At 52.1% G+C, this 22,268-nt stretch overlaps 6 protein-coding genes across 6 annotated transcripts; 3 read left to right on the top strand and 3 right to left on the bottom strand.

The window, feature by feature from the left end:
• Window positions 1-1,082: 1,082 nt before the first annotated feature.
• Window positions 1,083-6,671, top strand: B0H65DRAFT_509232 (uncharacterized protein; the record flags this gene model as incomplete). Its single annotated transcript, XM_062828292.1, has 3 exons — window positions 1,083-3,913; window positions 4,014-6,209; window positions 6,551-6,671. The coding sequence occupies 3 exons, from the start codon at window positions 1,083-1,085 to the stop codon at window positions 6,669-6,671; spliced, it is 5,148 nt and encodes a 1,715-aa protein (XP_062682173.1).
• Window positions 6,672-8,276: 1,605 nt separating this feature from the next.
• Window positions 8,277-10,567, bottom strand: B0H65DRAFT_442908 (uncharacterized protein; the record flags this gene model as incomplete). The annotated part of the gene is made up of 4 exons (XM_062825604.1): window positions 8,277-8,798; window positions 9,674-9,867; window positions 10,198-10,391; window positions 10,485-10,567. The coding sequence occupies 4 exons, from the start codon at window positions 10,565-10,567 to the stop codon at window positions 8,277-8,279; spliced, it is 993 nt and encodes a 330-aa protein (XP_062682172.1).
• A 2,234-nt stretch (window positions 10,568-12,801) lies between these two features.
• On the top strand, window positions 12,802-13,231 carry B0H65DRAFT_549242 (uncharacterized protein; the record flags this gene model as incomplete). Its single annotated transcript, XM_062829642.1, has 3 exons — window positions 12,802-12,836; window positions 12,930-13,063; window positions 13,176-13,231. The coding sequence occupies 3 exons, from the start codon at window positions 12,802-12,804 to the stop codon at window positions 13,229-13,231; spliced, it is 225 nt and encodes a 74-aa protein (XP_062682171.1).
• Window positions 13,232-13,355: 124 nt separating this feature from the next.
• On the bottom strand, window positions 13,356-14,386 carry B0H65DRAFT_539808 (uncharacterized protein; the record flags this gene model as incomplete). Its single annotated transcript, XM_062829127.1, has 4 exons — window positions 13,356-13,593; window positions 13,692-13,846; window positions 13,988-14,036; window positions 14,083-14,386. 4 exons carry the CDS (start codon window positions 14,384-14,386, stop codon window positions 13,535-13,537), a joined length of 567 nt encoding a protein of 188 aa, XP_062682170.1. The 3' UTR covers window positions 13,356-13,534.
• A 2,486-nt stretch (window positions 14,387-16,872) lies between these two features.
• B0H65DRAFT_427275 (uncharacterized protein) lies at window positions 16,873-18,520 on the bottom strand (the record flags this gene model as incomplete). Its single annotated transcript, XM_062824676.1, has 3 exons — window positions 16,873-17,261; window positions 17,317-18,269; window positions 18,468-18,520. 3 exons carry the CDS (start codon window positions 18,518-18,520, stop codon window positions 16,873-16,875), a joined length of 1,395 nt encoding a protein of 464 aa, XP_062682169.1.
• A 2,947-nt stretch (window positions 18,521-21,467) lies between these two features.
• Window positions 21,468-22,205, top strand: B0H65DRAFT_425076 (inorganic phosphate transporter Pho88; the record flags this gene model as incomplete). The annotated part of the gene is made up of 3 exons (XM_062824551.1): window positions 21,468-21,487; window positions 21,587-21,747; window positions 21,811-22,205. The coding sequence occupies 3 exons, from the start codon at window positions 21,468-21,470 to the stop codon at window positions 22,203-22,205; spliced, it is 576 nt and encodes a 191-aa protein (XP_062682168.1).
• Window positions 22,206-22,268: the final 63 nt, after the last annotated feature.

The following is a 22,268-nucleotide window of genomic DNA, read 5'->3' as shown; positions in this document are numbered from 1 at the left end:
CTTTATAACCTATTCTGGGAAGGGTCAAAAACAACCCCTTTTCCTTTTCTGACTGGATGTTCGCTGGAAATGAGGCAACTCGTGCACTGAGCAGAATTGCGAGCTGATGGGTTGGAAAACGAACAATGAGAGAGAGAGCTTTGCCTCAAGTGGCTTGTTCACGATAACTCCACAAACGCAAAACACTCAAAGCTCACATGGTCCTTCTTCGGGTTTCCTACTGTGTTTGATGTCGGCTCTTATGGACCAACGCTGCTGCCATCGCCGATTTCGAATGGGTCTGGGTACTCTTCCCTTTGCCAGTCACACCACTTCAACAAGGCTTGAAACGCACAACCGAAGAGGATCAACAATGCCAAGAGCGGTTTCCAGCTGAGGGAGAACACCAAGACTTCATCATCGTATCTATTACCTCATGAGTTCTCCTGAGGCCGTACCTTGATGGCCCAGTCCCGAGTCAATGATGGCAAACATGCGCAGTTTCCCCACAAGCTGTAACTAGATCCCCTTTGCCAAACCCCAGCAACTGGGCAAAACGCCAGCCAAGAGCCAAAGCCAAGATGGTGATATAATGGTGATGAGCGGTTGTTGGTTCCACTCTACTCGGGCTCGCCAGCGGTCTTGGGATGAAGACATGATGCTTACTCGCCAAGATTGGACAATCTCCCCCAGGCCATGGAGTACAGTCACAGTTTGACGGTGGAATATGGAAAAGAAGAAGGCGCGAAAGACAATGTTCTCTCGCGTAAACTTGGGTATATCTACTCCATCACCGCTTCTTCGTTGGCAATTTCGGTCTCGATATCTCGTGTTCAGAGTCCAGATCACTCCACGACTTGTTAGAGTTGTCTAACACTCCACTCCTTTCGCCAAACATTCTCTTTGATCACCTATCCACCTGGTGATATTCTCTTCACCGCTGCCCTACAGTCGTCCATCAGGAACTCACCGTGAACATCCTATCTCTGGTCGACGAGCCATCAACAGCATCCGCAGGTCAGACGTGCTGCTCATTATAGATCTTATCAGACGAGATAACGACTACCTGGGTGATTATCAGTCACCAATCACTACACATCATCATGGCGTCTCCATACGACACCCTCCTCTCTTACGCACAAGCCACGAGCCAGCTTCGGTCAAAGACGGCATCCGGGCTTGACTGCTCCCAGCAACAACAGGTTCTCGACTCTTTCAAAGCTTCCTACACCAGCCTATCAGCCTTTATTCAGCCCACCTCCAAGCCGGCTCTCAGTACGCCGGACCTAAGCACAGTCCTCACCCATGGCTCCCTCCGGGATTTTGTCAGCAAATTCTCTCTCCCGACCAAGGCTCTTGACGTGCAACAAAGGGGCAGGCTTGCCAAGCCCATTGTTTGTATCGCTCTGCCCAACGGCCCTGTCCTCGCTGCAGTCTGTCTGGCAGTAGCAAACACATGCATTGCCTCACCAGTCAACTGCGATAAAGCCGTTGGGGCTGAACAGTTCCGCGCTGATGTACGGCAGGCGGGTGCTTCAGTCATCTTGACCACCGCGAAGGATGCCGAGCGGTTGGGACTTACAGGTCCTTCATCATGGACAGCCCTAGAAGGACTGACGGTGTTGCTGGTTGAGAGTGACCTCGCCCAGCGTGGCCAGTCTACGCAAATTTCCATCAGAGACTTGACCGGACAGCTAGTCACGCCCCAAGCAGCAGGCTGCTCCCAGCCAGCGCCAAACGGGACGGATGATGTAGCTATCATCTTGTTCACGAGCGGTACTTCAGGTACCAAGAAGCTTGTTCCCATTACAATCCAGAACATTGTTGCTGGTGTAGCCTTTGTCATCGACTCATGGGAGTTGACACCGGATGATGTCTGCCTCAACATGATGCCCTTGTTCCACATTGGTGGCTTGGTTAGAAACATCTTCTCGCCCATCTTCTCGGGTGGGTCCGTTATCTGCTGTTCGGCCTTTGATCCGACCCTCTTCTGGGATGTTGTGCAGGACCATGGGGCAACATGGTACTATGCTTCGCCGTCGATGCATCAGATGATTCTGGATCAAGCGGAGGACCGCCCCGAAGCGCTTGCTAAGAGCAGAGTCCGACTGGTGTGTAATGCCGCTGGTGGATTGCTACCTGCCTTGGCTGTTAAGCTAAAAGAGACCTTTAATGGGGCGATCGTGCTGCCGAGTTATGGAATGACTGAATGCATGCCCATCTCAACCCCGCCAACAAACTACAAACTTGACAAACCCGGCACTTCAGGTATCGCCGTCGGCCCTGAACTTGCCATTCTCGACTGGAACAACATCCAGCAACCCTCCGAAACCGTTGGTCGTATCTGTGTCCGCGGCGAGCCCGTCTTCCCCGGCTACCTCACTGCAGAGGGTCAGTACGACAGCAGCACCTTCACCCCGGATGGGTGGTTCGATACCGGTGACCTTGGCCGCCTCTCCTCGGACGGCTACCTCTTCATCACTGGTCGCAGCAAGGAAGTCATCAACCGCGGTGGCGAAATTATCTCACCCTTCGAGGTTGAAAACGCCATCATTGCTGCCGCACAGGACCCCGAGTCGCCCATCTTCAACCGGGTTTCGCAAGCCCTTTCTTTCTCTGTCCGTCACGATGTCCTCCAAGAAGTTGTTGGTGCTGTGCTCGTCACGCCTCCTGGCGCTCAGCGTGTTGATACCAGGCAACTCCATCAAGCCCTGAAGAAGTCGCTGCAGCAGGCAAAGTGGCCTAGCCTGATTGTCTACATGGAGGACGTGCCCAAGAGTAACAACAAGGTACTGCGCATTAAGTTGGCGGACCGCTTGGACATTCCCGAGCTGACGGACTGTTCTCGCTACTGCGACGTCCACTACGAAGCTACCTGTCCACCTCTCAACACTCCCCTGTCGGTTAGCATCTCCTCGACCCTTTGTAGCATCGACGAAACGACCATTTATCGCAGCATAGCCGCTCTCTTGCCCCTGGGAATTGTCCACCGCGTCCATCAGAACCCTCAATCCGGCGGCTTTGAAGTCTACCTCGCCCCTAAGGAGGAGAAGTCCGATGTCAGCGAGCTGAACAAGGTCATTGACTCGCTCAAGTCCAAGCTGCCCTCTCTGGTACCCGGCTACCTTGTCCCACACCGTTTCCACATCCTACACTCCCCTCTGCCGGCAGAACTCGGCATTACGCCCACCCGTGAAGCTCTCGAGTCCCTTCTTTACGAGCAAAACAACCGCCCGGGGACTGGTGACTCCTCTGCCTCAAGCAACACTGCTTCACGGGTAACCCGCATCATGGCCTCCATTCTCGGCCTCTCTGCCCACGAAATCACTGCCGACGCCGACTTCTTTGACCTAGGAGGTGACTCCCTCCGGGCCGGCAAGCTTTTGTCTGCTCTCCGTTCCGAGTTTGGCCTTTCACTGCCCATCGACCTTGTCTTCCGCGGCGGCTCCGTCGACGCCTTGTCGGCGTTCATCGATGAGAAGCTCGCTTCCCAGCCCAGCTCGGCCAATGCCTCCGATAGCGACACCCTGTTTGACTCTGACTCGGAGCAGCAGACCAGATGCGAAGGACCGCCGAAGCCGATCAAGACACACAGCTCCACGAACCCATTTCTGATGATGCTGCAACTGGTGCCCATGGCGATCCTGTACCCCGTTAGGCGCGGGGCGCACTGGACTGTCTTCTTGCTGACATTGGCATACATGGAGCGGTGGCCGACGAGCGGATGGCCTTTTGGCCGGTTGGTCAACATTGTGACAACACTGATGTTTGCGCGGGTGGTCATGTCGGTTGCGCTGCCCATCTTTGGCATTCTGGCCAAGTGGTTGATCATGGGCCGGTACAAGGAAGGAGTGTATCCGATGTGGGGATGGTATCATACTAGGTGGTGGTTGACGCAGAAGGTGATTGCTTTGACTGGACAGGGCATTTTCAAGTAAGTTTTGCCAAGATCCCCCCCCTTTTCCCGATGTAAACAAAGACTTAGCCTTATCTCCGCTATTCCCGAATAACCTCTAACATGATTCGTTTCACAGGCACCACAACTACACCATTGTTTGGTACTACCGTCTCCTTGGTGCCAAAATCGGTAGCGGCGTCGAACTGCACGAATGCCAACTGGGTGAATACGATCTCTTGACCATCGGCCCCAACGCCTTTCTCGACAAGTGCATCGTCTGCCCGTTCGGCGCTGAAGCCAACACGTCCATGTACCTAGGCAAGATCACCATCGGCGCTAACGCCTCGGTCGGTCTTGCCGCCAACGTTGCTCCCGGCACCCAGGTCCCTGACGGTGCTTGCATCGGTCCCAACTCGTGCAGCTGGGAGTTGAACGATGCCACGGAGGCCAACCGCGATCTATCCGTCCACCGCGCTCCGCAGCCGCACTGGGCCTTGACTCTGTTCCTGACCATGCCGCTGTACGGTCTTGTCAGCTTGGTTGCCGGTGGCCCGTGGCTGCTTGGTATGGTTGGGTTGGTTGAGAGCAGACCCGCGAAGGACCCCAATGCCCCTCCCGTTGCTCCGCTGCCGAGCATCATCATGTGGTGGGCCGGCGACAACCGAATCGCTTATCACTACCTGGCTAAGGGCCTGGGTGTGATTTTCGGTCCGTTTTTCGAGTTTGCCGCTGTGATGATCATTAAGACGCTGTTGGATTTGATCTTTGGCAAGCTGAAGCCGAGCAGTGCTGAGGGTCGTGGACAGATCGAGCGCTGGAGACTGGATCTGATGAGGACGATTTATCCCAATAAGTCGCTGCAGAAGTTGACGGGCTTGTTTGGTCAGCATTATGAGATGACTTCTGTTGTCCTTCGTCTGCTTGGAGCCAAGGTTGGTAAACGTGTGTACTGGCCGGGTACTGGACCGGAAATGACGGACTACCATTTGCTCGACGTTGGCAATGATGTCGTCTTTGGATCTCGCTCCTATCTCGTCACTTCCGATGGTCTTGGTTCTGAACCGATCAAGATCGGAGATCGCGCTATGATTGCTGATCGTGTGGTTTGTCTCCCCGGTGTGACTGTCGGCGAAGACACGGTACTTGGATCGGGTGCACTCACCCGCCGAAACAAGGAGTACGTTGCGAACGGAGTGTATGTCGGTTCCAAGGGCGGTGACTCTCTTTGCCTCTCCACCGGAGCGGCCCCCAAGGGTGGCGACAAGAGCAGAGTCTCCCGGCGCAACGCCCGTGCAGCGCAGCATCCCGCCCAGACGCAGGAAAAGAAGTCTTCCATCGACAGCGTCCGCTACCTCCAAGGCACCAATGACCCCGAAAAGGGCCGGAGCACCCCGAGCATCACCATCACCCGCCCCGTCTCGGACGTCCCTCCTGATTTCAACCACTCCGGTTCCGACACCGAAGCCGAAGACCCTGCCAGCGACCCCGCGGTTGTCATGAGCACTCCCTTCGGTCGCGCCTTCTACCTCGGTCTCGCTCCTTACCACGTCTACTCGCCCTTGACCATCACCGCGTACTCCATCTTCAACCGCCTTTTCACGGTCGTCTACTGGAGTGCCCCCTCCATCTCCACCATTCAAATCATCAACCTCTTCATAGCCAGCCATCCGCTCCACCCCGTCACGCACGCCAGCCTCACCCAACCCATGGCCCTCTTCGGTTTATTTTCTGCCATCTTCGCCGTCTTCAATACCTTCCTCGCTTTCCTTTCCTTGCTCATCACCATCGTCGCCAAATGGATCCTCCTCGGCCGTCGTCAACCGGGCACCCACTCCTGGGATCTCTCCCCCTACTGCCAGCGCTGGCAACTCCTGCTGTCCATCGAAAAGATCCGCACCTCCTGCTTCGCGGGCCAGGGCGTGCTGGGCATGATTACCGGCACGTGCTTCACAGTGTCTTACTTCCGCTGTCTGGGCGCCAAGATCGGGAAAGACTGCGCTTTGTTTGCCAACGGCCGACCGTCTCTCATCTTCACCGAGCCCGAGCTGTTGGTTTTGGGAGATCGAGTGACGGTGGACGATGCCAGCTTGGTGGCGCATATCAATACCAGGGGCAAGTTTGATCTGAATTGGTTAAAGGTGGGTGATGGGGCGGTGTTGAGGACGGGGAGCAGGTTGTTGAGCGGGGCGGAGATGCAGAGGGATGCGTGTCTGTTGGAGCATACGTTGGTTATGGGCGGGGAGACGGTTAAGGAGGGGGCGACGGTGCAGGGGTGGCCGAGGGAGGAGTTTGGGAGGGTTGGGAGGAGGTGTGTTGTTGATGGGGTTGGGAGGTATGATTTTGGGAAGGGGAGTGGGAGTGGGAGTGGGAAGAAGGTTGTTGAGTGAGCGGGGGAGTGAAGGGTGAGGGGGTAGGAGTGGTGGGGGAACTGGGCTGGAACCAGGGCCTCCGAGACTCCGGGAGTTAGGAGTCAAAGAGGATAAAATAGAAGACAAACGGGTAATGTAATTAGATGTGGAAAACGAACGCTGTCAGAGCAGTTTTAACACCAGTAGTTGGCTCCGTGTTCGTTGAGGTTTACTTGTGAAGAGATTTGGTCCTACCATGCATGGTAAACGCTGACCTCCCTCCAACGGTCGAACACCCCCCGTTTGTTTGTATTTGCCATTATAGTAACGATGAAAACGCCTCATGTATGTGTGCTAACCTATCAATTACAAGCAGCTCTATCCTCCTCGGGGCCATAAAGAACCAGACCTCTTCAGACTTCAGCTGCCCTCAGCCTCCAGCTTGATTTCCGTTTCCACATTTGTCCCTCATCCTCCTTTGCCAGGAGGTAACCTGCCGTACACCGTCCATTTAAGCGCCCGTTTTGAGGCTCTCAGCAAAAAGATGGACGCCATTGTTCTTATTGTGGCGTCTAAGTGGGCACTGGGCTGCCGGATCATGGCCTTTTTGACAAAGGCATTGTCGGTGGTGCCGCTACAGGATCGACTCCTTTCCTGCCAATTGGTGCCCGCGGAGTAAATGCCTTTGTGTTTGCGGTTTGATCTAGATCAAAAAGCCACATATCGACTCCCCGTCCTTATTACCACCAGCCAGTTCTTCAGGCGGCTCAACTGGTTGTTCCGCTACAAGCAAAGAATGGCAGAAACGAAACAAGCGCATTGTTACCAGTCCTGCAAGATGACCTGGATCAGGAATGGGGCACATGGGCGAGCCATGGATAACGACCGTCACCAAAGTGTTTGACCCTCGATCATTGATCAGCAAAGGCACTTCTATTTCCTATTCGGTCTCTTCTGCTGACTGCAGCTGACAGAAAGCTGAGCGCCACTGTGCTGCCCCTCGACTCCTTTCACCCGTCATCACAGCGGGCACACTACACTGGGCTACCGGCTGGTGTCCCTCCTGACCAAGGCATTGTTGAATGTTGCTGCAGGATTGGCCCTGTCCCGACTTTGTCTTCGCCGTTTGACCAGACGACAGAACGCCAACCACCCGTCCCTCAGTGACCAACCTACCAACATCCTGTGGGCCAACTCCGCCGTCAATTCATGCGGTTTGCTGCGACTGTACCAAGGTCTAGCTGATTTGAGCCTATCATCAAAGAAAGACAACGAGTTGGCAGAGGGCCCGTCAAGGTAGCGTCTACGAACGTGGCATTTGGTACACTTATCTATGACTCGATTCAAGGGTGGCATAGCAGGTAAAGAAGTTGCCATTGGGATGATTCACAAGCAGTGGCCTCAATAACAGACGTACCTCTAACAGGAAACAGAGGCCTCGATTACTATATTTCTGTGTTGGTCGTTGATAATACGCATTCGAAGCTAATCTATACCAGCATTGACCAGATCTCTGCAGGCAACGCAACGCTTGTAAGTACCTACCTACCTAAGGGCACATTAAAACGCCAGTTGGGAATCTAATCCTACCCTTTAGACCTAGAGGCTTCTCTAGATACCAAATGACCCAGATGTAGTTGCACAGTAGGTGCCCGACCTTCTACAACAAACAAACTAGCATTAAACTCCTCTTCTACCAAAGCATTCCATGTATCCGTCGTTGTGTCCAATCCATCGCTCTGGAATAGTGTCAGTGAGTGGAATAAATGTGGCTCTTGAAGTGAATAACAACGTACCTAAAGATCGAGCTCTGCCTGCCATCGTGACCCTTGCTTTATTGTCCTTCTCGTATGCACCAGGCTTCCCCAATGGGGGAGGGCACCAATTCCACAGAAGCAACGGTTCGACTTCAATATCCAGATTCTGAATTTCACTACTGCAGAAGCTGCAAAAATTCAGAATGCTGATATAGCCCGTTAGTAACATGCTAGATGAAATGCTTTCTACCCCTTAGCAGTGCTAAGGAGTTTTCGGGGGCCGTAGGGAGGTACTCACCCTTGGCGATCTTCGTCCTTCTCGTTCCAATCTACCTGCCAGACGTAACCGTCTCTTTCGTCCTTGTGATACCAGAGGCATTTGTTTAAGTTCAGGCTGGTCTTGCGGCGTCCATCGCTCATGTTACTCGTGTCTTTTGTGTCGCTCTTGGGAACACAATGGGCAGTGAGGACACAGGTTGTTGGGTTAAAATCGAAGGAATTGCAATGCTCACTGAATCGACCATCTCCTATCGAATTAGAATTGGGATTGAAGGGATGGTCTCTGGTGACCAAAGCAGTAGTGGTAGCAATGAATCCGAAGAAAAGAAGAGAGGGGTAAGGGCCCCAGGGAATCGAGAACCGCATTCTGGGGAAAGTAATGTTCCTTGCGTAGAATTGACAATTCGTTCTGATGGTGTAGTGCGTGGTGTTTGTGTTTTCCACAATCTGCAGGGGAGCTGTTGATTCTGAGGCAGAAATGATTTGGAAGTATATCGACTGGAAGAGAAGTGTTCTAGAGGTATGGTTCGGCGTGAGCTGTGATATATAGGTAGATACCTACCTCTCATGTGACACATTTGAGTCCTAGACCACTTGTATTAGCCGCCAATCATGCTGAAGGAAGATTGGTTGATGATCGCATTGCACACGGGGAGTCGGCCTTGTGTCGTCCAGCCATGCGGCAAAGACTAGGACGGGACGGGCTGGGGTCGATTCAGCGGTACTCACAAAGCCTTTGTCAGAGAGAAAGGCCATCATCTAGCAGACTAATGTGTCTACGGCGACAAAAGGGGGAAAGAGGGGCGGCACATTGCCGCTCAATCTTTAGAGGTGCCTACAAGGAGAGCTACAATTGGCGCACATTCAAAAACTCCCCATGTACGCCCTCAAGTATACCCCCTCGAGACACTTGACCACGAATGTCCAAAAAGTTGAAGGATGCATTTTCAGATGGATAATTCCAGTTTCTTAGCATGTTCCTAGCTCCTCCAAGAGGCGTTCAAATCCTTTTTACGTCGAGAATAGGAAGTTGGCGGTGCTTGGGATTACCTACAGTACTTTTATGGGCGTGGAGGTACGTAGGGAGTTTTTGGGTGTGCGCGCCAAGTGTGTAGCTCTACAAAGAAGCAGCCAACAGGTCAATGATCCGCCGACGTGACCGATCAGTAGACGCCTCGTCTACAAGATGGCAACATGAAGTAGAAGCGCCGAGTTTCCTCGTAGACGCTTTGATTGTCACACCTGTTGGGGACAGTCATTGCTCACAGAACAATAGCGCGCAACGCAAACTGCATTCTCATCTACGGACAAGATTACATGGAAATCTTCTCCTTCAGAATGACCTTTTCAAAGCTTGGGAAATCTCACGGCTGGCCAGCCATTCCATTAGAAGCATCCAGTACAGCGTTTACCAGGGTGAGGACATGACTGATGGCAATAACTTTGAACCAGAATTGAACCTGAATGAATGGAAAACAGGCAGCTAATGATATCTCGACCAGATTTTCGACCAGATCCCCTTCGCAAACTGCAAAGCAAAATCCTAGCGTCCGCCAGACGAGCCAGCTCTTTCGCGAGACCCCAGCTTCTTTGCTTGTCAACTTTTCTACAGGTCAAAAGTCCAATCCTAGGATCCTTGTTGGCCAGTTTGGGCTTTGTGAAGATAAAGCATCCAAGTTCCCTACAAAACAAAAGCAAACAAGATAGTCCAGCTAAATCCTTTGCATACATGCGCCCACCAAACCACTTGAAACACCATCCTATATCGTAAGCTCCCGTCTCAAACCCATAATGTCTCAACTATCAAATACGCTAGACGACTGTGTTTGACCAAAGCACTCAAGAAATCCGTCGTTGTTGGAGATATGCTCATCTAGATATTTGTCAGTACGCAAAGCACACAGGAGTGCAAGTTAAGATGAAGGAGGTCACTGACCTAGATACTCCATGTCATGGGCCCAGTTAAAATCTGGACCTTCTTCCTTTGACTCGTCTTTTTCATCTTTGTAATGTCCATTCTCTTCCTTGGGGACCTTGCAAAAGGTACACAAAAGTCTGTACATCCCTTTGGGATCAAGTTGGTCCTCCGTGGGCAGTTTGCAAGTGCAGAGCTTGCAGAAGTTCTTCACGCTGATTCGTGACGCGTCAGTTTCTTTCAATTTGTTCTTTTGAAGCATACGCCATGATGGATGCGGAGGCAGTGAATGACTGTATGGTACTCACTCTCCTTGATCCTCCTTGTTTCTCTTCCACTCGAGCATCCATTTACCCCCCTTCTGCTTGTAGAACCGCTTGCATTTGTTCATGTTGAGGATAGTTTTGCGCCGCGGTTTATCCACGTCCTTGAAGTCCACCATGAACTTCTTTTCAGTGTCTGCCCTCGCAATGCAAGAGGCTCTTAAGGTGCACGTATCATTGTTGAAAGCGATGGGTCTTCAACTCTCGCCGAACTTCCCAAAGTAGTCCACGCCGGATGTGAAATAATCCGGATACGGATTTGGAGTGCCAGTGCGGTCCGCTGAGGTCGTGGTGATAAACCCGACCGCAATTAAAAGTGACATGTAGAAGCCAGGAGAACTTGTGAAATACATCCTTGTGAAATCGATGCAGGAAAGTATGCTGGGAATGGGGAAGTTGTTCTGATGGTTTAGTACGTGGTGCTTCGTGTTTTCTTGATAGCCAGCGAGCTAAAGGTAACTTTCGAGATGTGCTAATGTTCGATGATAGAAGACAAAAGTGTTGACACAAAGTGAAGTTTACCTACTTGAGTGCTACTTGCGGTACAGTTTATATGCCCGTTAGGTAGGACCCAAATGGGTGTTGCGATCCATGAATAAGGGGAATGCTAGCGCGTGGGCGTGCGTGAATGACGCTTGTCACCAACCGATTCGTCTGCCAATGGTGAAGATCGGCGGTTGCACTTGAATAAAAGCCTCTTGAAGTTTGTTTCCAAAAGGGCCTGGAGTTAGTGCTGGTCATTGTAGTTTGAGAGCGATGGGTCACTGTCCCTCGTTTCCATGGCAAAGGTCAGGTTGGTCATGGATTTGGTGGCGAGGATACAGAGAGCAAGTGATATTGTTCGCGGCGCATGTTGGATGAACGATAATTTCTCTCGGCGGTAGAGCTGGAAAGGCTTTTGTTCGCATGTGATGATAAGAACGGCCAGAATGGGTACGCTGGAGGTATCTAGATTCTCGATTGTCGTAGCCTTCCCACAGGCGTATATCTAGCTTGATATTGTTTCCTTGTCACTTCCAATTGTCAACAGGCACGAGGTGTCCCTCCCTTGTTTGTGCTTGATGTGTTGGATCCGACAGCCAACTCCAGCAACCGACCGCCAACAGCCAACGGGTACAAACCCACCAACTGCCAAGAACTAGTTGCCAACCATCCCGCCCGTCGAGTGTAGAAGATACTCCGTAATGTGTGGCACAGCGTACTGTGAAGTTTGCAACATTCATTCTTTTTCACAAAGGCGAAGGCAGATCTCTAATGAAACGTACCTATTGCTTAGCCGCATAAAGAGGGAAGCTGCATGAATGGGAGTGTGCGAATTGTTACTGGTGGGCAATGAAGTTGTTGCGATTAGTTCTGGCAAGAACAATTTGGTGCTTGCAAAAATGATGTGTGAAAGGGAAGGAAGCGAGAAGCCAAAGGTGGGAGTGCCTTCAAACAAAGGGCGAGATGACGTTGCCCGCCGTGGCCCGCCTGTGTTGGACTGCAGGCGCATCTGGACCGCGTGCCTGCACCCAACGAAGCGCTTATCCATTGAACGCTTGGAAGGCACAACTGTTGTAAGTGGAGAGGACGACAAACGCTCGAGATCTTCGTGCCAGTATCGTGTTAAGATGGACTTGGCAAACAGCGGCACGATGCTAGAGATCATATCTGTTGGTAATGGACAGCAACTCCCAGTGCACCCGCGCGCTACGGTATTAAAGACATATTATGTTTCGCTATGTCACGGATATCTGTTCTGGTTCCTCCTGGGCATATAAATCACCTTATCCCTCCTGGTATTGATTTATATCCTCTTTTTCTCATTGAAGAACAACGAGTTTGCAGAGCAGCGATCGTCCATCTTTCTTCATTAGGAGAAGCATCAACACGGAACACGACATCAAGACAACCAAACCACCAACTAGCACTAGACGCTCACATCACTCAGCTTGCTGGAATGCGTTACCCATCTGTTCTTGGAGGGCTCTTCCTCTCGCTCTTCATGTTCGCCCTCGGATACACCGCCAGCATCTCAACTTTACAGACAAGTGACGGCCATCTTCATGCTCGCGAAGTCAAGCAAGGAATCAGCAAAAAATGCAGTTCCTATGAGTAGGACGGGAAAGCATGCGTCCTTAAAGCTCGCTGCAAAGTCAACAAAGGCAGCGAGGGCGAGGCTGGGGTAAAAGATGGGAAGCGTCCAACCCAGATCGACCTGAACACATGCCTCGCCAACTTTGTTCCAAAAGATTCGACACCGGAAAACGAGGACTTGGGGAAAAATCTCAAGGAACAACGATTGTGGTGGGCCAGTGTGAACATGGATGTCTTTCTCTTGAAGAAGGCCAGTGGGCCGTGAGTGACACTTCATTAATACGCTTTCCTTATTGCTTCCAGCATCGTTGGAAGAAAGGAGTTCTTTCAAGGGACCGACTAACCATTGAGTAGGGCAAAACTCACGAACGCCTGTCAATGGAGAAGCAAGTGCGACATTGACGATCGCGACCTCGAGAACAAGCGCGAGCCAGTATTGCAGTGTGACAAGCTAGGAAACCAGAAGCATGATAAATTCCTTCAGTTTGGTAAGTCTACACACCTTCCTTCCAAACGCAACTTGCACATTCTTCCGTCCTGGCTTCTTGGTGCACTGCTCCTGCTGTCATATGTTTTCTGCTGTGTGCTAATGTCAACCAGATTCAGGTATCGGTCTCGACAACGGAAACTTTGTGTGCTGGAAATTCGAATGGTAGGGGGTAACCAAGGGGCAATGGTTTTGAAAAGAAATCTGAAAAATAACGGACGATTTCTGACCATTTCATGAGCAATTTGCGTTTGTATTCTAAGCGATGAGTTAGCATCGGGTAGGTACTTTTTCTCTATTCCCAAAGTAACTGCTTTTTCACGCCATTCTTCTTCGCCCCTTCCTTTCAGATTCCCTTCCGCCTTCCTTCCAGGCACTCTTAACCACTATTACCTAGCTCTAGACACTTGGCCACTGCGATCCTGCACCGTGAACGCGGCTTCCTTCGACAACAAGAAATCCATCCACTATGTCACACGCCTTTCTCTCCGAAGCACGTGAGATCTCCATTCGTGTTGAAAATCTCGTTCCCTAGAGGTAGTTGGCGTCAGCACAAGACCATCAGTAACAGCGCAAGACTGTCACGATTGATTCAACGCCGACAGTTCCAAGGCACGGGAGTTACTCACAAATCCATGAACTGACTTCCTGAGTAGCGGGATCGCCGACCGTCTTCCTACACTTACAGACGAGGTAAATAGAGCCTTTCGGCCCACCCATCTCGGTCCAACCGTCCGCGAGACGGCAGCTCTCGCAAGTGCTTTTGTCGCAGAAGCTTCCGGGCCTGTGATAATCAGGGGGGGATTCATCCATGTTAGTCACACAGCCGTATGATGACACCAGGGCTGAGGGGCTGGGTTTGAGGCGAAGCCGTCTACACTCGCTGATGCGTAATTTCTCATTGGGTAGGTAGAGTACCACATACCTGAACCTGTGCTGATCCACATTGTAGTTGGCGACTTTACCATCCTTGTCTGTCCCGTACCAGTAGAAAGTGTAGTCTGCACTGGTAAAAAAAACCTTTATCATAATCCGGCTTGAATTTAGCGTAGAACAAGCATTTGTTTAGGTTGAGCTTTGATTCACGCTCCATTAAAGTACTAGCACTGCACTTTGCCGAGAGAACGCATTGATTGTCGTCGAAGTTGATATCGTGACAAGTTCCTGTGAAGTTTCCAGGATCGCTGTAGAGACCGTTCGTCGCCTGTGCTCCAGGAGGAGCATATTGAGGAAGAGCTGAGGTCCCGGCGATGTAGCTGATTGAAAGAATGCACAGAGGGAGGAAAAGGGAGAGGCAGGAGCCCCAAAAGAGTGAGCGATGCATGGTTAAAACGGAGGGCCGGCGTAAGTTGTTGGGTTGTACTTCGTATCCGAGAATCTCTTCGTTGTTCAAGTTGACAGACACAGCCAGATGGTAGAAGCCTTGATTTTTGATGACTGACAAGAGAGCCAGAGGGCAAGGCAGGTCTTATACCCGCCATGATTGCCTTTCGGTATGCCACGACTCGATGTGCTTCCATGACCAATGCAAGTAACGAGTCTCCTCTGTGCTGATGCGGACTGCGGTGTGTCAGCGTTTCCATTCCCAGACCGCTTTCTTGATGCGATACCTTACCAGATACGGTGGACATGGTAAACAATGACTGATATGGCGCTGGTATTCGAAGCATCGTCGACTGGATCAGCCCCTATGACGAGCACCTCGCTCGTTCTGAACGAGTTCGGACTTTGGATGACCAGGACACATCCGCCACCCCCGACCTCGAGCAACCAAGCGCGTCATTATCGTATTACCATTGAGCTAATTCTGACAAGTATTGCTGTGAGCATATTAGAGACAGCGTTCGTTCTCCATGCCGATCGGTGTTTTGTTGCTCGACGGAGGAGTAAAAACAACAACAAGGCGAACCAACCAAGTTGGGTATAATTGATGGATTGGAAGGTCGAACAGGTAAGAGAATGAATGCCCCGCTAGATTGGATTAATGACACGAAAATTGCAAACGTGATTCATGGGTGATGGGTCAAGCGTTCAATATGGCCAACCTCTGAGCAGTTTGCCTCGAACTCGATAGTGAGAATCACAACTATAAGACTTCCCTACTGCCCTCCCATAACCAGTGCCAATTTTCTCATTGCCCATCCTCAAAAGCAATAGTAACAACACTCCCAAACCTACCACACTAACCATCTTTAACATTCCCACAACCTACCAAGTCAACCAACCCACCTAAGTCCAATATGCCTATCCGGTACGTAATTATACACTCACCCAGCGGCTGGCTCTCTTCTCTCCTTGTTTATTTGTTGTAGAATACTCCAACCCTAACATCTTTTCGTTGCATTATCCAGGAGACCAGGTTCGCCAACGGGCCCGGGGGATCGGGCAGACAAAAGGAACTATAGGACGACTGAGGAACAGGCGAAGAAGGCAAAGGAGGAGAAAAAGAAGAAGGATACCTTCAAGGAAGTGAAGGAGAAAGAGACGAAGGAAGGGGAGGAGAAAAAGAAAAAGGAGGAGACGGCTTCTAAGAACTAAGAAGGATTCAGTATTGTTTGCTTGTTCTGTTGTAGTGGTGGGAAGGTCAGGATGTTGTACGACCCAGTGGGGTGCTGGAATCATGGTAGTGTCAGTTACGACTGCCACAAGGAAAGAAGATGAAGAGGGAATGAAAACATGAACGGGTAGGCTCACGATGCATCACAGCACTGAAAGTGGCCCGTGCGGCACACGCAGTCGGCAAACATGGAAGCGACAGAAGACACCTTGGACACTCGACGATTTGAAGCCCTTCCTAGGACCAGGATGCTCGTATAAAGCTATAATTAATATTTAATACATATTGAAGTGCTATTACCAATTTTCTGAATGTCTTAAAACGAAACGTGACCGTGTAAAGAGATCCGAAACGCACGCCCCATTCAGCAGCAAATACAACGCCGAATCGAGACTGTCGATACTCGCTTCCAGCGGGCTAATAGTGGACAAAGCACTAAAGCCCGCTGTAATTATAGCGGGTTCAGTGATGTGGCCACACAAGGCTCGAGTCCTCAATACCTCTAGACAGTGTCAATTCGGCTCTCCGCTGCAGCCTCGTGTAGTGTAAGTGCACGAGACCCGCCTGGTGGTCCCGTCAGCCCGGCCCGCAGCTCGCTCTCGGTACCTGCGCGGCCTGCGTTTAGTTTCCCGTCCCGTGATATGCGTTTGTCGAAAAGAGATCTCGTTTGGGGAATGCGCTGGCGCGGGAAAGTGGCGTCTGGCTGTGAGCATTTACTAGGCTGAACGAGTTGACAGCATCTCGTCGTCTCGATGAAGGTTAGAATGTCACAATCAAGTGAAAGGCGCCATCACACGAACATATACAAGCCTAGCTGTACGTGCAACACTGCGATTTTGGACAGATTTTAATAGAAGAGTGTGGTTGCTTCTTTGTGATACTGATTTTGTAACTTCAAATATAGCCTCATCCGTCAAATAAGACCCAATCATATCTACCGCTGTCGCCTTTCCTGAAAATGTGCGCTGTATCCTCCCATCGTTTTTCGACAGGCTCGCGGGCCGTCTCCCGTCCCCAAATCACACATCGAAAGCAAGTAAAGTAACCGCAATACTCCTCCATGTACGGATAGAAGCGAAATAGCTTTCCGAAAGCAAACGCCAAATTTGCACATGAAACTTCGTTAAACCCGTTACTCGTCAGGGTTAGAAACGCCTACAGACCCAACAAGCACGAAGTCAGAACAGACCCAACAAGCACGGGGTCAGAACTGGGCGTTTCTAGCCCGGACTAGTACCTCGCGTGCCCGGGCACTAACGTGGAAAACTAAGACCGGCTGGATCTATGCCTATCTCGTCACTGAAATCATCGACGTCGGCCGAGTCATCTCCCAGCTGCTGCGCCCAAGTTGAGGTTGAGAACATGCTCTGAGACTGTGACTGAGAAGAGGCCATTCCGATCGAGTCCGATATACTGCTGTCCATGTTGATCTGGGACTGGGCAGGGGCAATCGTCTGGGCCATGGCGCTGATCTTCTTCTCGTAGTGACCGAGCACATTCGCCATTTCTGGCAGTCCCAAGAGTTCAACGATGAGGGCCTTGCAGCGCTCATTGTCGGTGATCTGGGCGCGCATGTTGGCCTCCAGCTGGAGGATGGTGCGGTGTTGCTCTTTGCACTTTTCCTCCAAGTCGTTGATGTAGTCTAGAAAAGTCAGTGAGCATGTTCATCGCAAACGGAATCAGCAAGGTAAACCCACCCTTCTTGCGAGCACGGAAATTGCGAGCCGATACTTTGTTGCGAAGTTGACGCCTCTGCGCTGAAGTCATTCCCTTGGCCTCATCGCCCTTGAGCACCCGCTCGTCGTCGTCGAGGTCGTCCTCATCCCTGTGCTTTCCCCGTTTGCTGAGCTTGGGGAACTCGCACGGCCTGTCCTCAATGATCACGGGCATTGTCTTCATATTGCTGACCAATCGCTGAATCTTGTTGCGCTTGTCGATGCGATGATATTGGCCAGTCTGTCGATGGGTGATGGTGAAGTACTTGTCCTTCTCGCTTAGATGGTTTGATTGTTCGTTGGCGAGACCAAAGTTGCGACCGGGACCAGAGCCGGGACCGGGAATGCGATGCTGACGGGGCGCAAGAGGGGTCGTCGCAGGTGTATTCCAGCCGGAAACGGGTTGCTGAGGGATGGTGAAGGGAGTGGGGATGGAGAAGTTGATGGAGTTGATGGAATTGTCCCCTGCCCAGTCGAAGTTGGGACCCGAATGTTGGATGGAGTCAAGGTAGGTGGGCCCGTTTCCTGTTGGCTGCGCTTCCAAGACCTGCGATTGCGTGACAAGCGATGGTTGGGTTGGAAAGTTTGCCGTCAATCTCTTGGTGTTCTCGAGAGCGTTGAAGGCGCTGTTCGCATGCTGCCCGATGGCAAAGCTGTTGTCGAAGCCAAGTCCCGAGAGGAGCTGGTCAGAGTGATACGGCGACTGGTCCCAAGCGGTTCCGGGTTGGTTTGTGTCCAGCAGAAAAAGTTCGCTGGGATTGACAGTCTTGTTTGCGGAATTGGTGACGTTCATATCGGAATAGCCCGCGATGGGGTCGGTGGTTGTTGTTGAGAGGGAAACCGTCCGCGGGTGCTGGCCAGAGCTGATTGAGATGGAAGGAAAGGAACGGGCGGATCGTCTGGCGGGGGAACTGTCGGTGTTTTGGCAATGGCAACTGGAACCGTAGTGTTGAAGGAAGGAACGGGGGAAGCGCTGACAGAGACAGCCCGGGCGATCCATTGTAGGGCAGGGATGGCACAGGCTAGTGGCTGGGCTTACCACGCCGAACGGGCTTGGAACGCTAAAGTGCGATGTGGGTTAGCGTGTGACCGTGCTGCTCCTTGGGTGATTGGGCGTGTGGGAATCGATCTACCTGTCTTCACAAGAGAGGCCCTGGAGGGGTCGCTTAACACGTTTCGACGACATGATCACTAGATTTTGATAGCACGATACAGAACTGGTCGACCGGGGTCGTTCCGGATTGGGCGTGCTGATGCACCCCCAACGTCCGGGACGCGTAATACAGTTGCCTGGGCTGGAGTGGTAGGTATGTAATCGTGAGATAAAATACGGAAGTAAACCTAAAAGTTGAGGATGGATGTTGTCGAAGAGAGGAGTTGGGATAAGATGTCGTCAGCTTCGTTGAAGAAGGTTTGTTTGGAAGAACCGGGCGACTTTGCCAATTGAAACCACCTGGAAAAAGCTTGGAAGCAACATGATGTAGCAAGCACGGCAATGTCGCCGGTCGCACCTTCAAAGCGTGTTAGGGCAGGTACCGAAAGCGAGGCAATGCCTACCTATGCATGTCGGCGATAGTAAAGCGGTTTCCTGAGTACCGTATACGACCAACGATGACATTCTCCCTTAAGTCCGAAGCTACCCATACGGATTGAGTCTTACCTGTCAAGTCCCGGCCACTCAAGGCTGCCATCAAATGCCCGGGCGGTTGAGGAGTAGAGGACTTCTCGACATTCTTCATTCACGATGACGAGGTGAGGCCTCCCAGCTTGGACGTCTAGGGGTCTCTTAACATCCGCAGCATTCCCCAAATCTCAGCCTTAACAGCATCACAACCCTCATCCAGATTGGCTCAGGCAACTCGATGAGCACTCGTACCTGGCAGCAATCTGATTGCCATCAATCCCCGAACTCCCGTCCCTATAAATGTGCCTTAACTCGACGTGCAAAGCCATCTCGACCCAGCTGAACGGTGGGTCTTGGCCGATCCGGCAATCTCAACTGCGCCTCTGTGCCAGCCAGGGCACCCTGAGCCGATACGGTCCCGATCACATTCAGAGAGGACCAGCAAGGACTTTCTACATGACAACATGAGAACCGCATGGCTGCCCGGACACCGAACTTGAAACCCTTCTCGTGCCTTGCCGACCTTCAATTAATTACATAGGACAATGAGGTCGACAGCCCTGCCGGTCGACATAGGAAGCTAAGGTAGGTACACCACGGGGAGGTGGAGTCTAGATCGCCGAGGTGTCCGTTTCACATGTCTTCTAATGGCCCGTCCCCGCACCCGGGCCTCCGGGGCCCCCGTCGGTGGGTTCCTTCTTCCGCCGAGTCGGACAATGTCGGCGCCTCATTGTCCGTTGGATTCTTCCGCCTTCCGAATCAAAGCATTGCCGTCCATTGACCTTTCTGGGCTATCCTTTATTTTTAGGAAACACTGAGCCCTCGGCATTGGGAGACGGATCAACGCCTTTGGTGAGGCGTTTCCCGAAACCCATCACGGCAGTTGAAGTGGCATGAGTGGCTCGTAGATGTTGCAATGCAGTGGCTGAGCACACGACGCTAGGCGTTTTGTCAAATATCCGCGGATCGCCAGGGCAACCCCGGTCTGTCATTTCTGTTATTGAAGTGAAAGTTGTTAGCGCAGAACACGTAACCATCACCATCACGAACTTCCAGAACACCTTCGAGTCCCTTGAACGCTCTCCTTAGCGAGGTTCCCAGATGCGACTCTGAAACTGTCACAGATCGGCGCTAACAAGACAAGCGCTCTGGGCATGATTTTGTTCGTCGAGAGAAACAAATGCAACCTTCATGTGACACTGCAACCGCTCCATGTTCGTCCCCTTTTTGTCCTGGAGATGGTCATGATCAACGCCTGTGTTTCATGGACTTGAGAGCTTCATAGGTTTGTGTTGATAAAAGGCCAGGACAAGCGCCGGATCGTATGTCGTCGAAGGTCGGCCTTCTCAAGGTGGAGACTGCAGAGCGTGAGAACGAAGGCCCGATTCTGCCCTGGACTGTCATTCGATCTTCTAAGCTTCACCTCGATAACTCCGAAATGACATTCCGGTAAATGCATCGTCAGTACAGTCTCTTAACTTGCTGTCCAAGCCAACTAGATGATGGATATGGGATGGACTCAAGCACTTGTGTAACGGATCGATGAGGGGGTGAGCTTTCCCCGAGTGCAATATCAGGGTTAGGGTAGGAATAACCTAGGGTTAAGCTTGAGAAGAAAGACGACACCTCTTGGCTTCACGTGCGCCTTATCTTATCGTACGGTCCACAGTTAGCCGGCTTGGCAAGTCTCGTCAGCGGCCGCACGAGCCACCCCCTCACTGGTCCCTTGAATGATCCTGACCATCAAGACGAACTCCAACATCAGGTACAAACAGCTACAGACATCGTCCAGCGTGCCATGATATCGTTCGCAGAGAAGGTGGGTTATCGTGGTCAATAATGGCATCTTGACATGGCGAGTCATGGAGTCGTTCCGGGTTGTGTAAGCGCATCGTAGCTTCTAAAACGTGCGGTAAGCTTCTGTCTCCGATATAAGGATCGGGAACGTGTCCTTTTGCTGCAAAGGATGGGATGGAATTGTTAAAGCCAACGACACACGGTGACGGAAGGGACGAGAATTGCCCAGCGCCGCGGGCCCCGAGTGTTGAGAAGACAGCGCCGCTAGAGCGCCCGAATCGGGGAATTGGGGTCCGTCGATGACCTGTAACAACCAATTGGGGAACGACCCAGAATCTGTTGAAGTTGTCACCAACATGTGCTGGATGGCGAATTTGGCCAAGTTCGGACCTCCTGCGTTGTAACGGAGGTGCCACTGCTCCGGTGCTTCTGGTTGTCTGGGCAATCGCATCCAGCCTTGGCCTTTTTTTGCCCGCGGCCGGCCCAGCCAAAGTCCAGAGTGTCCATCCCGCAGGCCGCAGCTAGTTAAATAAAATCTGTCGCGATCCGTCATCACCTCCGTGCTCCGTCTCTTTGCCAACGCAATCCACAGTCCCGCCCACCGCCTATTCTTTCCGTTGATTCTCTGTTGTCGACAACCATCGTGGTCAACCTCGTTTATTTGGTTATACTCTTTTCTAATCTCTCCGCCACGCGGTAAAGCATATTCATAATGGGTCTCTCCCCGCAAATGTAAGAAACATCACCGCCCGCCGAACGCGCGAACAACGTGCCGCCGTGTCCTCGACATCGCGAGCCGGAGACGGATTCCAGTTGCTAACATGGGCACAGCACCAACCTGGTCATCATCCTTGGTATGATGCAGCTCGCCAAGAAGATCCCCTTCGAGGACCCCAATGTTCTCAACCTCTGCCGCGCTCTTTACGCGCTCAGCAATGTCCTCATCCTCGGCATCCACCTCTACATAATGAACACCATCAACAAGAAGAAGGGTATGTTGCACTTCCTCTCCCTCGAGCAAGAATCCACAGTCTGCTAACTTTGTCTCTCCACAGACCTCACCACTCTCAAGTACGTCGAGCCGGCGCCGATGGGTTCCACTGAGGAGGGCAAGCTCGTGACCACCACCGTCCACGCCTACGATCTGGCCCAGGCCAAGTCGCTCCTCCGCTCCCAGATGATGGGCGTCTTCATGATGGGCGTCATGCACCTCTACTTCAAGTACACCAACCCCCTCCTCATCCAGAGCATCATCCCCCTCAAGGGCGCCTTCGAGTCCAACCTTGCCAAGATCCACCTCTTGGGCCAGCCCGCCAGCGGCGACCTCAAGCGTCCCTTCAAGCAGGCTGCTGGCTTGATGGCCGGTCTCCAGGGCGGTGCTGCTCAGAGCGACAAGAAGGCTGTTGAGGCTGCCGAGCGTGCTGGCCGCGGCGGCGCCAAGGAGGAGTAAGCGATTTAAAACGATCGGCTTGGATGCTGCTGCACGGTGCAGGAAAAAAGAAGGGAAACAGGT

Source organism: Neurospora tetraspora (assembly GCF_033439725.1).
Source record: "Neurospora tetraspora strain CBS 560.94 chromosome Unknown B0H65scaffold_4, whole genome shotgun sequence".
NCBI lineage: Eukaryota > Fungi > Ascomycota > Sordariomycetes > Sordariales > Sordariaceae > Neurospora > Neurospora tetraspora.
This window is presented reverse-complemented; position numbering and strand designations above follow the sequence as displayed.